At 38.3% G+C, this 17,562-nt stretch overlaps 1 protein-coding gene across 1 annotated transcript in view; it reads left to right on the top strand.

Annotated features, from left to right (window-relative positions):
* The window catches only part of FAF1 (Fas associated factor 1), a 153,521-nt gene that overhangs the window by 28,685 nt on the left and 107,274 nt on the right, over positions 1-17,562 (top strand). Inside the window, exons 3-6 of the mRNA XM_015636255.3 lie at positions 3,577-3,623; positions 6,459-6,667; positions 9,790-9,881; positions 10,226-10,314. Coding sequence (XP_015491741.1) covers positions 3,577-3,623; positions 6,459-6,667; positions 9,790-9,881; positions 10,226-10,314 — 437 coding nt within the window. The remainder of the gene's footprint in view (positions 1-3,576; positions 3,624-6,458; positions 6,668-9,789; positions 9,882-10,225; positions 10,315-17,562) is intronic.

Here is a 17,562-nt window from a genome sequence, read left to right as displayed (position 1 = left end):
ATTTACAACTTGTGGGTTGAATATTTGTGCTTTCTAAAAACCCACATTATTCATAGGGCCCTGGGATGAGAGTCACTCTTAAGATGTGCTTCAGTGCTTTTAAATGGATAGCACTAGAATTGTGTATTTTGAAGGAAGGCATTGGCATTGTTGTCTCAATAGATAATTAAGGAATGGTGGTTCTTGGTTTTCTTCCCAACACTTGTTTTGTACTCATAAAAGATAGTTGCAATTAGTCAGAACTGAGTAATCTAGTTAAGTTTATATTTCCTTGAGGAAAAGTTCTAGATTCTAGTCTGCTTTGCAGTGTTCTTTAGGTACCTGAATAATTTCAGAATGCCACAGATTTTTTTATGTTGCCTAAAGTGTTAATGGATTTGGTAACCTTTCATTAACATTGTTTTTTTGTTCCCTATGTTTTTGGGAAACAAAAAACTTGGATTTAATATATTTCAATACTGCAACTTGGAAATGTGCTGCTGAAAAAAAACACACCAAAAAATATTGTTGCTTTGAACCTTTGTAATGGGCACTTGTCAGTCCAGTGTTCTATCATATTCTTGACATCCTTTTCATTTAAAAAAACCCAGGATTCACATATGTTTATCAAGGTAACCTGTTCTGTTGGATGATGGAGTCACAGGTGTTTGAGACTGGAAGTTGTTTCTGGATGTCTCTCTGGCCCCAAACAGGTCCAATTAGGTCAGGTTATGCAGTACTTAATGAATTTTTAAATAAGCTGTTCCAATTCCTGGATATGTGATTGATATCCCTAAACAAAATGTATAAATCAAGAAGAGCTACATTCAGCTTATAATTTAATGAGCTAATTTAATGTGGGCCTGGTAGTTGTTTGAGGGTTGTCATCAAAACAAATTATTCTGGTTCAGGATGGGACAGTGTTATGGCAGAATTCATGTATGGATAGCACTGAGACACACCTAGGACTCTTGGCTTTGGGAATAATGTTCTGAAGCCCCTATAATTTTCCATTTAAGGTGAATTTTTAGATAGTGGTAGCATTAGAAAGCTGTGGCACCCTGGATGCAGCAGGGACACTTGTGGATAAGCAGTGTGAGAGCAGCATAAGCACAGAGTGCTGCTTCCCTGGCGTCACTCTCAGCAGCAGGTTATTGGGAGCTGAAGGAGCTTTCTGATCCAGACATGGTTTCTTTATATTAATAATCCATAAATAGATTTAATGCACTGGTTATTAAAATTGTTTTGAGGGTAATGCACATTTTTAATGACTATAAATTAGCCACACAGGGTGGTTTTGGTGATCAAAGATCCCTGTTTGGAGAGAGAAAAAAATGTAATATCCTGAAACATTTGCATAACCATAGAGATGTGAGCCTCTCTCAAAGGGGGCTGACACTGGGGAAGAACAGCCTGCAACAGATCTTGCCTTAGTAACATGTTCTTGTTTTAATTTATTTTTTTTTTATAGTCACAACCTTCTCCCAATGAAATTCTAAGGCAGATGGTTGTTCCTTTTTCTTTTTTTCTTTGCAGGGTCTACTTATAGCTGTCTTGTTAGAACATGGATATTTAATATTTATGCAGTATGTACATGTGCACTGCTACCATTTGCTGTCTACATTATTTTAGTCTTCCATCTTGCTTAACAAACAGTGTCTGGACTCTTTAGTTTTACAGTGTGGTTAATAGAGGTCTTTCCATCAAAAAAGTACATAATGCTTCTGCTGTTTTTTCTTACTCCTGTGCCCCTTAAATGTCATCAAGTTTACAAAACTGGGAGTATATGAACAAGTGAGTTATTCAGTTTTAAAGAAAATTGCTTGGAGCCTCTATCGTATTTAACCCTCTAACTAGGCTCAGGAGAAGTTTGAGCTGATTTAATCCTTTGAGAGAGAGCTTTGACAGAAGTGTGAAAATGCCACATTGCTATATTTCTTCACAGCTGAAGCAGCTTCTTCTCCCCAAGTAAAGAGAATTTTGTCACACCAGCAGATCATTATTAATGAAGGTTCTGTGGTACAAAACCTGTATTTGCTCTCTGTATCTTACAGATACTAAATAAAGGATAATTTTGTCTCTCAGCCAACTTTATCTGTTGATTGACAGGAATTAAATGTATGTTGCTGAAGAGTATGGGTGGGAGAAACCAATCCAGAAAAACCCAAATAAACCAAAACCTCCTACTCTTTCCTGGAGGTTTATTAGATGAACACGATCAAGAGCAGTGTATGACTGCAAAAACCACAATGATGATAAATGAGACACATTGTTAGAAAGAAACCACTGATTATTGCCATGCACAGTGGATAAACTGATTTAAAAACTGATCTGGTAGGGAACTTTGTTTTCACTGTAATTTGATACAGCCTCATGGGTTGTTGCTGTAGCTTATGGGTACCTCTGACCTTTTCTTTCTCTGCTTTTTAAATTATTATTTATGCAATATTTGTTTCTAAATGCAGGATACATTGCAGTATCACAGTAATTTAGCTGAGTTCAGGAATAAAACTTTCTGGCTTCATGTAGCCTTAACTATTAATGTAAATTGTAAAAAAGTCATATTTATATATTCAGAGACAAAGAAACCATACCTTTTAAATCTTAATTACATCTATTTTTGCATTTAAGCACTTAAACTGCATTTTTTAATGTCAGTTTGTACAAATGGTGTTGATGACTGTCAGTAGTTAAGTCACAGGGTATGACTTTGTCCTTCTGGAGTACCAGGGAGTCTGTGAACTGCTGAACATCAGTGTTCCCTTCTTCACTGGGGACTCATTCACCAGGTGTTCTGGCCAACAGGTCAGGTATGTCTGACATATGAGGATGAATATTAGAAGTTGTGAGGGTAGAAAATGGATGAGTTGCTGCTGGTACAGGATTAAATGGAGACTAGTGGGATGCTACAAGCTCTCTTTATTCTTGCTGTTAAGCCTTGTGATGATTTGGACAGTGTGGAATGGTACTTAACTTTATAAACCCTGCTTAAAAAAAAGACTTCCTTTTCTCTCTGAGGATTGTTTAAATTTTTGTGCTGGTCCCTTGTGTGATTCCCTGGCAGGCTGAGGAGGATCTGTGTGTGTGTGTGAGGTGTAGGTGTGATGGAGCTGCCCTGCAGCAGCTGTTTGCACTGGTACCATGTGCCAGCTGTGTGCAGCTGGGCAGGTGCATGGGCTTGGCCATGGCTGGTGCTTCTGGGGAACATCAGATTTTCTGTGGATGTGCTGTGAGGCTGCCTGGGCTTGGTGTTGGTTTGGTGTGCTTGGGAGCGATGTGTCCCCTATGTGTGAGTACCAAGGTGTTAGACTGACTCAGCATGGGCCATGCAGTTTATTCCCAGGCATTCCACCTGGGAAGTCCATCACAACCAAACAAGGAGTCTGAGCTTCAGGTCATGTCTGTTTTTCACTGAGATACCATTTTGTTTTATGTAGATACCATAACGATAGTATCGCTCACCAAGAATATTCACTAAATAGAGAGCATTTTAGGGCATGTTTTGAAGCAAGCTGATCACTCTTTAAAACATATTATAAAAGTTCTGGTGTATTTTTGTTCTGCATGCTTGACTCAAAATTTTTTTCCTCTTTTCAGGCAGCTATAAATGGTGTTATACCACAAGAAAATGGCATTCTACAAAGGTAAGCACAGAGGACTGGAGTAATACATGCAGAGAATAAGGCTGGGTAACAGTTACTTTTTTTTTCCTTCCTGAATCCTAAGAAGATGACATAATTCTCCTTTTAAAGCTGTTTCTGGAGCCACAAATTCTATTCCTGGCAAAGCTGATTTAACATTCAGTTTTTCCCATACTAATAGAGGACTAGCTCAAACATCTATTCAAAATACTTAACTTTTATGTTGAATTCACTGGTGGTTGGGTCATTCTTTGCAGGGCTGTCTCTTTACAAAGACTGGATGTTGGTATGCTTCTGGCTAAGTATTTCTTTTTCCTTATGTATTTTTAGAGGTATTGATGTTCCATGCTTCCCTATTTCTAGCCAAAAACATTTGTACTTTTTTTTTTTTTTTTAAATTGAGTTACAGGCAGCAGAAACTGTGATAGATAAAGTAAGGTTGTTCCCTTCTAAAAGTAGCTTTACTGATTTTCTTTCAGCTTCTGAATTAAATTTTGGCTTGCATACTGATGCTTGGATATCTTGAAGTCACTGAAATTTGATCTTCTAAGTGCTGATGAGGCAGTTGAAAACAGCAGAACAGGAATTGAGCTACCTGAGAGAGACAGTAAAACAGTGTTTAGAACTTTGTTCAGAAAAATACTTAATGTACTATTTAAAAAATGTTAACGATGGAAAAAGATACATAATATAGGTAAAGTGGTGTTTGACATCTCTGTTAATACTTAAAGCTGTCATTCAATAGAGTCAGGTTTTGATTGAGGATAAATTTGCTCAGTAAAGTTACTAAATGTAAATTTATGTAAGGCCTGTTTAGTCCATGGGAGATCAAATCTTGGTTTTGTGGAGCACTCTTTCTGCATATAAGTTGTGAGCAGAAAGCATTTCTGTCCAGCAGGCCAGAGTGTTTGATTGGGTAAAAGAGGCTGGGGAATAGTTAGAATAGTTAATGCCTGTCTTCAATCACAAGGTGGTCCAGTGCCCACTTACATTTTTCTTTCACAGTAACTTACTAATTTTTAGAAATTATTAGACAGTCTACTTATGTTTAAATGTGTATTTTTGTTACTTTGTTTTTGTCTTGTTTTGTATTCACACACAGTGGAAGTGGTTTAAAGGGAGGCTCAGAAGATTTAGAAACCTGGTTTCCAGTGATATTCAGATAAGGCTTATTTTAATGATGTGAGGATTTTTATGTTCTATTAGAGGCTGCTAGTTGTGTATGTAGGATGCCTTTTGTGGTGGAATCAAATAGAATTAATACAACTGGACTTGAAGTAAGTTAATTTATTGAAAATAAAAAGGTACACTTTGTTTTATATTTCAGTTGCTTGTTTAGTAATCCAGTCCTAAGAATTAGGATATTCATTGCTTCTTGGGTCTGCTAAGTGAATTGTTAGTTAATTGTACTTAATTCATACTTGTCCACCAGATTGAAGACAATAACATATCACTTGGTATTTATGCTTTTTTAAATCCTGAAAATCAGACTGTTTCTTGTAGTCTTTAGAGCTCTGGCGTGGGCCTTGGACTTTTGAGCCACAGGTCTGAGAGTGTGGGTCTTTGTGGCTGGGCATTCATCCTTCTGAGCATGCATGCTGAGAGGAGTGAAGGAGCCCCTTGTTTTACAAGCATAACATGTTTTTCTGTTTCAAATGTGAAAGGCACAATGATGGGATTTGCATTTAGCTGAGTACTGTTGCACTTCTGTGACATGCATGCCATCCACATTTGCACTTTTTAAAGTTCAGACCTCCTCTAGATGACAGATTTGACTTGCTCTGTGAGACATTTCCATTGAGAATCTCGTGGTATCTTCAAGAACAGAATGAATTTTTCAAGTAAGTTCTGATAAAGAATGGAAATGAGATAAGTTATGTCACAGCATTTCTGAAATCCACCATGAGATCCTGTAACTGCCCAGCATCTTCCTGGTAAGAACATCTAAAAGGCAACACCCCAGGCTTACCTGATGAAATTCCCTGCCTTCCAAATTTGATTTCTATACATCATAGGGTTGTTTGGTTTTTTTTGCCTGAAATAATATTCCTGAAATGTCACGTTTTGTTACACTTGTTTCCAATCCCAGTTACATGCTTCTGTGCAGAGGCTCCCTGAGGAAGATGAAGTGCTTCTGGGTAGTGAGGGCTTTCCAGTTTATTCTGACCTGTAGTGCTGTGGGTATCCTTGAGTCAGGTATGGAGACATCTTTATATGGATCTCCAAGAACCTTGCAGGATTTAGAACTTGAAGGCAAGCTAGAATTCAGCATTGCATTACTGTTGTACTTCTAGGTGTTTTTTTTCTTAAACACATACTTCATTATCTTAATTTATTTATCTTGAATGTGTATCTATTTCCAAATCTGACTTGTTTTTCACTAATTTGGTGTGGGAAAATACCTATCTTCATGCAGAATTTTGAACTGTATTTCTTACTCTCATTACCACTGGATACTAGCCCAATGATGTAGAAAGCTGGTCGTTGCCATGGTGCCAATTTTTATATGGTCACAACACTCCTGGAACAGGAAATAATCCTTATTCTCAAGATAATTCTGGTATTAATTGCATAGTGGCTTTTTAATGCTTGTTCATCACCAGTGCTGGTCTCCTATAGCACTCCTGCACCCTGAAATGTTAAAATTGCTAATACCAAAGTTATTTTAACTAATATCAAAGTTAATTTTTAATAAGCAGTATTTTGAGATATGACAGCAATAATTCAAGAGGCGTCTGCTGGACTGTAGTAAGTGAATAATACTGTCATTTTGCTTTCCTAACTTCTGGTTAGGACATAACAAGCTGTTCTGTTTATATCATCTCATTTGTCTTTCAGTGAGTACGGTGTAGAGACTTTGCATGGACCAGCGTATGGCCCCACCAGTCACTCTGCTGCAGCTTCTTCAGCTCCTTCCTCCTCCTCAGCATTTCGCCACGTAGTGCCATCTAGACAAATAGTGGAAAGACAACCTCGAATGCTTGACTTCAGGGTTGAGTACAGAGACAGAAATGTGGATGTAGTACTTGAAGACAGCTCCACAGTTGGTAAGGATTTGTGAAAATGAAATGAAAGCTGCTGTCGTGAAGCTGTTAAAAAGACAAACTAAAAAGATTCAACCCCGAAAATCTCAGTCCTAAAGCAAAGCAGAACAAAACCACTCAAAAAGAAAAAAAGAAATCCCCCCTGAAAATGCAGCCTCCACAGCTACTAACCATTTTCAAATCTCTTTGCAGCTTTAAAAAAAGCAAAATTTCACTAATCCATTGTAAAGGTTAGTGATCTATCAAATATTTATTTTGAAATCTAGTTTTCTTATGAACTTGCTTCAGAAACAAAATGGAGATTAATGATTAAGTTGAGGCATGAAAATGTAATTTGGGGTAGGATTAGTGTAGATGCAAGCTATTTATAAGCGGATGATCTTGGCATTTCCTCTTTGAATCTGTATGGCATCTCTTTCTGCACAGGATTAGTGACAAGATTAGAGGAATTCTTCCTGGTATGAAGAACATCATTGCATTCTTCTTAGTTGAATTTTTATTTGACTCTTGCATTCAAATTAAGATAAATTCTATCAGTTTTATTGTCTTTATCCTAAAATTGGTGCATTTTGAAGCAGTATGTTAGAAGTATTCTATTGCTAGTGTTGCAGAGCATGTTATTTTTTACATTCCCCAAACTGGGAATGAATTTACTTCTGCTAAGGAAGAAAAAGTATTTTCATTTTCTTATTTTTAGTGAAGAGCTTATACAGATCCAAATAAGGAGCTACGTGAAGAAACAGTGATGAAAGCAGTTTTCCGTGCTGCAGCCTTTTGTCTGGGATGAAATGTGGAAATTGAAACTTTTGATCCTCGCTTGTCTTTGCAGCAATGGATTCGGTGTTGGCTGCCGCCACCTAGCGGTGACTGCTTGGAATTATCGATGGGTGTTCCATGTTTTCCTTTGTGCTGCTTCATCCACGGGAGTTAGACATCAGAATCTGATCAGATCAGAATTTTGCAGCTGTACCGCTTTGATTTTTCTTTTCTTATTAACTTCTTAGTAGCTGACTTTTCCCTGAAAGCTGTAGGGCAGAAGGCAGCTCGTGTAGAACTTCTGTCAGTGACTTGGGATGTAAACATGGAGGGCAGCCTTGTGTTTAAAGTCCTGGGAGAAGTGAGCAAGGCAAATTTTAGAACTTCAGCTGCGACTCGAGGAAAGAATATTTTTTGATTTTTTGGGGATCTGCTTGGCAGGATCTCATGAGAGGCTGCCCAGGAAGGCACAGGGGCCCCAGAGAGCTGGTTGATCTTGAGGGAGAACCTCTTCAAAGCACAGGAACAGTTCCTTCCAATGTGCAAGAGGAGTAAGCATGGCAGAAGGCCAGCACAGAAAAGCATTTCTGACTGAGCTAAATTCAAAAACAAGTTACCCAGAGGTGGAAAGTAGTGATGGGTCCCAGCAGGAGCACAGAGATGTGCAGGTTTTGAGTTGGGAAGACCAAAGGTCATGTGGAAGTGAAACCACTGAGGGGTTGGAAGGGTTCTGTAAGTGTATCAGTGTGAAAAGAAAGGCTTAGGCAAACGTGAACCTTTGTTCAGTGGTGACTGCTGAGCTTGGTCTGTGGGAAGATTATGGAGTAAATCTTTCTGGAAGCACTTTTTGAGCATGGGAAAGAAAAGGAGGGGATTTGGAACAGCCAGCATGGATTTACTAAAGGCAAATCGTACCTAATCAGTCAGCATTATTTGCCTTTTACAATTTGATGACTGGCTCAGTGGACAAGGGGAGACAATGTCATTGTGGCTTTAGTAAGGCCTTTGATGTACTCTGTTGTTGTATTTTTCTAGTCATAATGTTAAGATAAAACCTGGATAAAAAAGAGATCAAAATAAATCTTAATCTTCTCAGAGAAAGTGGCTGATACTCTGGAGAGTGGGGCTGCTGTTTAGTGGGTCCTGGACAGCCTGGAGAATTGGGCTGACAGGAGCCTCCTGGAGTTCCAAGAAAATAAAGTTGAAGTCCTGTATCTGTCATAGGATAGCTCCATGTTATCCCCACCTGATGCCTGGCTGAAGGCTGATGGGCTAGAAAACAATTTAATAAAAGGGATCTTGGGTGCTTCAGCAATGAACTCTTGCAGTGAAGAAGACGTGCTGTGTTCCAGGCTTTGTTGGCCAGAGTGTGGCTGGTGGATCCCAGGAAATAATTATTTCCCTCTATTCAGCACTTGCCAGACTCCACCTGGAGCAGTGTTGGGGTGCATCTGTGTTGGGTTTTCAGGTGCCCCCTAGAAAAAAGATGTTGACATCCTGCATTGAATCTGGTGAGGGGTCTGGAGCTCTGGGCTAAGAGGAGGACAGGACAGGCACAGAGAAGAGGATTTGTTCAGCCTGGGGAGGAAGAGGGAAAGGTACAGACCTGACCTCTGTCTGCAGCTGCCTGCTGGAGGACATGGGGAATGTGGAGCCAGACTTGTCTTGGAGGTGCATGAGAATGGGAGGCAATGGACAGAACATCAAAAATTCACATTAAATGAAATGATTTTTTTTATTTTATTTTATTGTGAGGGTGGTGAAGTACTGAAACAGGTTGGCCAGAAAAGTTGTCAAACTTCCATCCTGATGTGTTCAAGAATCAGCTGACAAGTCATGGACTAAACTGGTTTAATTAGACCTTTGGATTGGGCTTGGGCCACGTGAACTCCAGGGGTCCCTTCCAGCCTGAATTATTTTATGACTGTAATAACTACAGGGGCAGAAGAGCATTAAAATGTACAAAACATTGAAAAAGCTGTCAGAGCAGTCAGTTGTATGAACATTCCAGTTCCTTAGGTCTGCATTAATGATGTAAAATATGCACCCTCTTTGTTGCCGGCAAAGTCTGGTGCTCCAGATAGCACACAGTGCAAATGTATGTGTCTAGGATATATGGAGCATAGAATAACCAATATATATGTCCAAATCATCCAATCCTTGTGTGATTCTCCAATCATTCATGTTTTGTGGTTGTTTTTTTAAGCTTCATTTGTCCTTTATTGTTTGAAGGGAGTGTTACAAGGGTAACAACTAAAAATCCTACTTATAGTAAATTTTTTCTTGTTCTTTTAAGTGCTACTCATTGCTGTTTGAAATAAAGCAGTAAATGTGTATATTTTATATATTTCCTTTGTTTTTCTCTCTAGGAGATATCAAACATATTCTAGAAAATGAACTTCAGATTCCTGCATCTAAAATGCTGTTAAAAGGGTGGAAGACTGGAGATGTAGATGATAGTGTAAGTTTTCAACTGTGTTTTCAGTTAACTGGACTCAGTTTCAAACTGAGCATCTGTGGGTGGGGATTACAATGCAAGAATTGTTAGTTTCAAACAGTGTCAGATGTCTTGGGTGGCATACAAAGAACTCTTAATCTAAAACATTGCAAAATAAAATCAGGACAAATCAGTTTGTGTTTGGTTTGTATATAATGTGGCCCACCTACAAAAATGATGTTTTGAAGTAGCAGGAAGTGTATCTTGAAACAAAATATTTGGTGATATTGTAAATACATACCTATAATTAAAAAAAAAAGTCAGAATTGGTGAATGTTTTGTATTTATAATGATTTTTCTCCCCTCAGACTGTTTTAAAAAGTCTACACTTGCCAAAAAATAATAGTCTTTATGTTCTAACACCTGACCTGCCTCCTCCTTCTTCAAGTCATTCTGGGTAAGTCTTTTGGCCATAAATTCTATTTGTATGGTTGGGGTTTTTCTGGTGGTTTTTATGAAGCCACATGTGTATTTCAGGAATCTGCAGTCAGTAAATAGAGTGTTTTCCCTGCACTGGTGACTGTTGTGATGAACTAACTCAGCATCTCATTGAAAAGAAGCTTTTTGGGGTTTTAGAACTTTGGTGGGGTACATGAACCTTCTAGGTACATAGAGAATTTTACATCTCTCAGATGTGCTGACTTTAATTTAACAGAAATCTAGGCCCTGTGGAAACAAGAGCTGGCCTTGCATAAGTTGCTGCTTTATGTTGGTCCATTTAATGTGTCTTATAGATCTGTGTAAATCATTCCCATCAGATCAGAATTTTCTTTATGAAATGTTTATTACCGTAATTTATCTTGTACTTTTAAAATGTATGTAGCTAGGCTGAATAATTAATTTCCTTTAATTGAGCAGGATATCTTTTATTTCTGATTTAAATGCTTAAGAAGTAAGCAGTGAGTGTTCATATAATGTTCACAGAATCCTCAAAGCTGGAAGAGACCTTCAAGATTATCTAGTTCAATCTGCCATAATAACCCCTGAGACATATCCCCAAGTGCCACATCCAGACATCTCTTGAGCACTTCCTGACTCCACCACATCCCTGAGCAACTTAATCCAATGATTAACCACTCTTTGAGGGAAAGGTATTTTTCCAATACCTAATCTGAACTTGCTGTGGTGCAATTTAAGGCCTTTTCCTCTCATCCTTCCCCTTGAGACATGGCAGTGGAGACAGACTCCCAGCTGGCTCCAACCTCTTTTTGGGGAGTTTTGAGACTGAGAAGTTCCCCCATGAGCTAAAGGGTTTCTCCAGGCTGAGCATCCCGGGCTCCCTCGGTCACCGCTCCCAGGCCTTTCCCTCCAGATGCTTCCCCAGCTCCGTTCCCTTCTCTGGACACACTCCAGCCCCTCACTGTCCTTCCAGGACTGAGGGGCCCAGAACTGGCCACAGCACTCGAGGTGTGGCCTCAGCAGTGTCGAGAACAGGGACAGTCACTCTCCTGGTCCTGCACCATTCCTGAGAAAATCCAGGTGCCTCTGGCCGGGCTCACGCTCAGCCGCTGTCCACAGGCACCCCCAGGTCTCTTTATGTTGTCAGGGAATATTGCAAAGGTTTGGAACGATCTTATATGGAAAACCCTCTTATAAAGTAATTAGCAATTAGTTTGGTTAGTTTGCTACCTTGTCCTTCCCTTTCCCGAAGGCAGCCCTGTATGTGCTCTTTCCCAGGAAAATGGGAATTTGACTCGGTTGGCGCTAGAGGGTGCGCAGGAGCTGAGCCTGCCCAGGGAGCTGCTCCGGACCGGGCAGCGCGGGGCGGGAGGGATGCGTCTGGAATTGGGCAAAATCCATGGATTTCAGGGTGTCTGAAGAGGGAGTTGTCCTTCTGCCCTTGTAGGTGATAGCACAATATTCTGCAAGTGCAGTTGTGTTACTGGTGAAGGGGTATTCTTTGAGAGGCAATGGGAATTAGTAACTGCCTTCCTAATGACTGATATATACTTTGTATATTACTGAAAGGTGCACGTTAACAGGTAGTCTGTGGAGGAAATCAGAATGCTGATATGAGTTATAAAAATAATAATGATAAAAAAAAGGAGCATTAAGAGAGGGAACAGAGGCACTGGAACAGAGGGTGGTGTACATGAACTGCATGTGGAAACAGGAGCTGTATTTGTGTGTGAGGACAAGAAGCCATTGTACCTTAGCAGCTATTTGAAGAACAGTGAAAAGACACTATAGCTGCCAATTGTTTAATTTCCAATTTCAAAATTTTCTAGCCAGGTATTGCTTGGTATTCTACCCAGGTATATTGTAGTTTGAATATTTTAATTCTGGAGAGAAAACTGGAGTCTGAAGAGAGTTGTTTATTGCAACTACAGTAAAGTGTATAACACCAAACTGTTTAAAAACAGTTCTTAGCCTTTTTTATTGGATTAATGGTTTTAAAGAACTTCACTTGATAGTAAAATCAAAGTAGTTGTTACCTTTTATAGTTTATATTTGTTTCATAGTGCAGATTAGTTCTGGATATTTTTAAGATAAAAGTTGGTAGCTTTGGGACAGCAAATGATGACTAATTAGTGGCTATTTAAACACGGATAATTTGAAGGCTAGATCATCTCCCTGAAGTCATAAATTCTAGATGAAAGGGGAGGCTTGCCTCCAATTAAAGCATCAATGCAGATCAAAACACATCTAATTGAAGCAATGTACCAAACCCAGTTACACTGTTTACTGCCTACTGTTAGGTCAGTTATTATTCAGATTAGTTTGTTACCCACAATTTTTAAAAGCGTCATGCTCACATCTATTATTAATGGATGTTGAGGAACTTTGCCTCTTGCTCTGGGAGTTCATCTGTTGTTTTCTTCAAATGCCTTCTGTTTTGAACTAGAGATAAATAGTTGTGATTTGAATATCTCCAGAAAGTGATATTTGAAAAGCCTGAGATTCCAGTATGTGATATTTTATCTATATGCCCTTCTTAAAAGGAACAGTCTGGCCTCGGCTCTATAAGCTTCAATTTTTGTCTGCTCTTTGTAGTGAGGCAGAACAGTGTCTGAAACATCCTTTTCCAGCATATTGGTATGAAGGCATTGAAGTTTATTGTGACAGACTGAATGGGCTTAACCCAGAACTGACTTAAAACCAGCATCTAAATGTAATGGCAAAGTGATCCTGTCGTTTAAACAAACAAAAATCTCCTAGGGTATCTTTGTTCATCAGTGGCCTACCTAAAGCTTTTATAGGTAATAGAAACCCAGTGAATTACTACTGCATGCTAGTAAATTGAGGTGGAAAGATTAAATTTAAATGTCAAATACCACCTGTATGGTTCCACCCTGCTTCCACAATTTCAGCTGGCAAAGCCATACTTATCCATGCATGATATCCAGAACAATAACCACATGTTCTGTGAGCTGTGGACATAATGAAATCTGATTTCTAGTGAATTCCTGCCTCATGCCAGCAGCTGCAGTAAATCAGCCTTCTGCTTCCATGCTTCCCACCATCTCACCTACCTCTGATGCTGCCTCCAGTTGTTGTGTATTTTGTACCACCTGTGTAATATTTTTCCCCTTGCACGGAGTATTATCCTGCCCTGCATGTGTTCTCCAGCTTAAAGTCAGTTATCAAAGGAAAGGAGAAATCATGTCCTGTGGATAATTTTGAGATCACTGGCCAGAGGTCACCTGGATGAATATAAAATACTGCACTTTTAATGCAGCCTTTTACTGAGGTGGGTCCCCTTCCTCCTCCTGGCTGTTGATTTATACCTGGTCTTTGAAACATTTCTAACACCATGAGACCTCCTTAAAACCAGTGACCATATTCAAAAGTTTTCAGATGGGAGCAGAAGTTACCAGGTGGGTGGAGAAGAACAAGATTTCCTTTGGAAAGAAATCTTAAAAGGAATGATGGCAAAGAATTTCCATCATTAAATGTCTGTGGGGGTAGATCCCTTGAGCCAGCTTTGTCAGATTAGATTAATCACTTCCTCTATGTGTAATTCCTTCCCATTGTTGCCTTGGATGCTTCTTGAAGACCGACAGTACCTAGTTCAGGAAATAGATTTAGGAGAATGCAAGAGGGAAGCATGAAAAGTGTGAGCATGGGAGTCTGGCCATGGAGCTGGGTCATCCACATCATCTCTACTTTCTATCCTGTGTGTTCTGGGAGATGATTTTTATAACTTTTTGTTACTGTTGTCATTATAATTGATATAATGTATTTTATATTTTTTTTTTGCTAAGTAGCTGAAAGTCAAAGATACTTTATTATACTTGATGAATCACTGGGAAGTTGAAAAGCATTAAAACCCCAGGGGCAAGCCATGTAGAGTGGTAGAAATAATGCAATTTTGCGAAGTGATTGTAACTTGTTTAACAAGTGTAATCATCTGTGTGAATAAGAAAAAACCCACAGATCCCATTTTTCATGCAATAGGTCCATATATTGCTGAATGCCTCTGCTTTAGATCATTACAGAGCAGTGGTGGTGATGTGGTGTCTTGTTGTACGTTATCAACTGTAGCAGAGTGTTAATTAAGAACGATGTAACCTGCAACTCCAATTATTAGTCCTGTCTATTTAGCTGGACAGGAGCAGTGCCTTGCTTTAGTTACTTTGAAAGCTTCCATAAGAATGGTAAGATTAATGTTTTATTTTCACATCTGTTCATGAGACAGTTTAAAAATCCTGAAGTTTAAAATGCAATAGAATGTAAACAAAAGGGCTTCTGCTCATTTGCATGTTAGCCAGATTTGCTAACTGATTGCTGTTTGAACCTAATCTACCACCTCCTGCTGCATTAGCTACAACAAACATTACATTTACATACTGATTTCTTATTTTGTTTTAATGTAAATAATCTGTAATTACAGTAAATTTGGACTTCTGTTGACATGAGCTTGTATAAATCTGTAAGTTTAAAATGGAAATGTTAATTACCTTGTGTCATGCCTGTTTATATAAAAATCAGAGGTTTTGGGGGAAATCTCTGTGTGACTTAGAAATATATTGCCTAGTGGGAAATACTGAGTATATTTCACAAAAACTGGAATGGAAAGGAGCATTTATAAATCATTGATTAAGGATTTAATTTTGGTGTCAAATTCCAAATATTACTAAAATTTCAAAGAAAAATGCTGCTGAAAGGCAAAGTATCATATAAAAAAATCAGAGAATTAATGTAATCCCCTAATAGATAGAACCAATCTGTTTTGTATGTCCAAGTCTCTTGCTAGAGAGAGATCAGAGCAATGACTGTACTCTTGATGTATTTTCTTTTGTCTGTTCTTGGACTTCTATTTTGGGTGTAGGCAGGGTACCTCAACTGGAGGATTAATGCCCCAAAATACAGATTCCCTTGCCTCTTGTGCTGTCCAGTGAGTGCAGAATCCTTCAGCTGAGGTAAAAAGGTTGTAATGGCAATATATCACCTATCAGCAAATGCTTTTGAAAGCTGGGGTTTGCAGTAGGGTAAAAATGGCTCTAGTGAGAATGGCCTACTTTAGTCCTCTTTCTAGAATTTTATTTTCTTTTCCCACTAATTAATTCTCAGATTAATTGAATTCTCTTAGCACTGGTGGCAGCAAAGAAAAAAAAAGGAAAGAAAATCTATCTTGTCTTTAATAACAGTTTGACCTGATTTTTTTTTTTTTCCCTTTTAATATAGATATTTTATTTGGTAGTCAAATTATTATACTACAAAGTTACTGTAGTCAACTATAACATTTCCAAGAAAATGTAACAGTTGCAGACACTAAAGCCAAAATTTTAGAGATTTGCATTGTATTCAAAGTCATTCTTCTCAATACACTTACGTGGACCTAAAAAGAAATAAAAATAAGCTTCAGCTTAGTGTCAATGAGAAGTTTTCTTTAAAAATATTCATCTTGTAAAATTTCTCATTGCCTTAAGGGCTGAAATACAGTTTTTGGCCAACATATATTTTGATCCAAGTAATTTGGGGTAATCTGCATCCCCCTTTGTGGAGGAAATGATTATGGGAGGGACAGACATCTCTGGCTGCATGTTCACATCAACCCCATCCCATGCAGGAGGGTGGGCACCAATGCTGCCATCAGTCACCCATCAGATGTGCCATCAATTCCTTCTCCCTCTGACTTTCTAGTGGACACTGTCCAAGCTTTACAGCTGTCAGACCATGTGAGATTTTGATGTAGGAGCAGTTGACTCGTGCATTTCTGTGTAAATTAAATAAAGTGTTCCTCATTTTATTATTTTTCTGAAGAAAAAGTGAACAATTAACCATGCACAGTATTTGCTAACACTTTCAAACCCAGTTCTTCCTCAATTTTTTTTTCAGGATTTTTTTTTTTTTTTTAGCCAGCTAATTTTCAGCCTCTATTTTCACTCTGTTTGTCAATGAATATGTGCTGAGAATTTGTTTGTTAACAACATTCAGCTTGTGTTGCTTAGAAATCCCAAAAGTAGAGGTGTCAAAATTGTTAGTTCAAAAATTAAAGCTTTTAATTTTTAGGCACTTCATTTAAATTTGTTTGAAGAGTATTTTTTCCTTTCCAAAATACTTCCTGCTTTCACAAGTGGAAAACTTTTCCTATGAGCGGATGCTTTTTATTAGCAAGCTGTATTTTGAGTTGTGCTGAAGTGTGTGGATCATGCATAACTGGAGAGACTGAGGGTTTGATCAGACTGGCCTGTTTCCTTCTATGTTTACATCAATTACTGAATGAAAACATGAGTCATGTTATCAGTTAGCATCTACAGATTTTCAGATAGAGTCAAAATTAGCTATAACAGAACCTTGTGCGAGTCTGTATGGGATCCAGAACCATTCACATATGCTGTAATTAATGTTTTCAGAGCAATTAAATTTGTCATTTGCCTCCAGTATTTGCTGAAAACAAATAAAAAATCAGAATCTGAAAAAGCACAGCAGGATATTTTAGTTGCTACTGAACATTTGCCAATAGAAAATATGGTTATGGAGATGCAAAACTTAATAACAATCAAATTAGAATTATCTTTGAAAATAGGCATACAACTTTTCAGGACTCCTCTTTTTATTTTTTTTCCCATCTTTTAAAGGACTGTTAAGTATTTAAAAAAATTTTAGGCCTTTTGTAGAAAATCTTGTGAAAGTGCAGAAAAGTATATGTTCAGCATCGATGACTCCAGTTACATTTGTAGTATCTCTCATGCACATGATCATACTTAGCATTGACAATATGTTATATTTATTTTCCATACTGGAAAACCATAAAAGACAACAAATAGCTCTTCATGGTTTTGTTTTGTAGTATATGTTTATTGAGATGTCACAGGAGCCAAATTAGGTCTCCAAGTGAAGCCATTTTTTGTAAGGTAAATTTCCCTGAGATGTTCAAGCAAATTGTGTCTCTTGCTGAAGCATCCAGCGAGTATTGTATGAGGAGTTCCTTCCCATCTGAGCAGCAAAACAGATCAGTAATTCCAGAAGGAGTTAAAACCAACAAATCAGGTCTCAAATGATGTAGGAGTCTTTCTTGTCTTCTTGTATCATAAGATACAGCTGTGCTGATCTGCATTCAGAATTTGTCCTTTATTGCTAAGAGGAACGGCGTGTTGAAGTGTCACAGAACAGTGAAGATGTGAGGGAAAAAAACACAGTCTGTCATTCTTTTAAGTGTATGTGATAAAAAAAAGGATTGAATAGGCCCAATTAAATT

The sequence above is a fragment of the Parus major genome, chromosome 8 (genome assembly GCF_001522545.3).
Source record: "Parus major isolate Abel chromosome 8, Parus_major1.1, whole genome shotgun sequence".
NCBI lineage: Eukaryota > Metazoa > Chordata > Aves > Passeriformes > Paridae > Parus > Parus major.
This window is presented reverse-complemented; position numbering and strand designations above follow the sequence as displayed.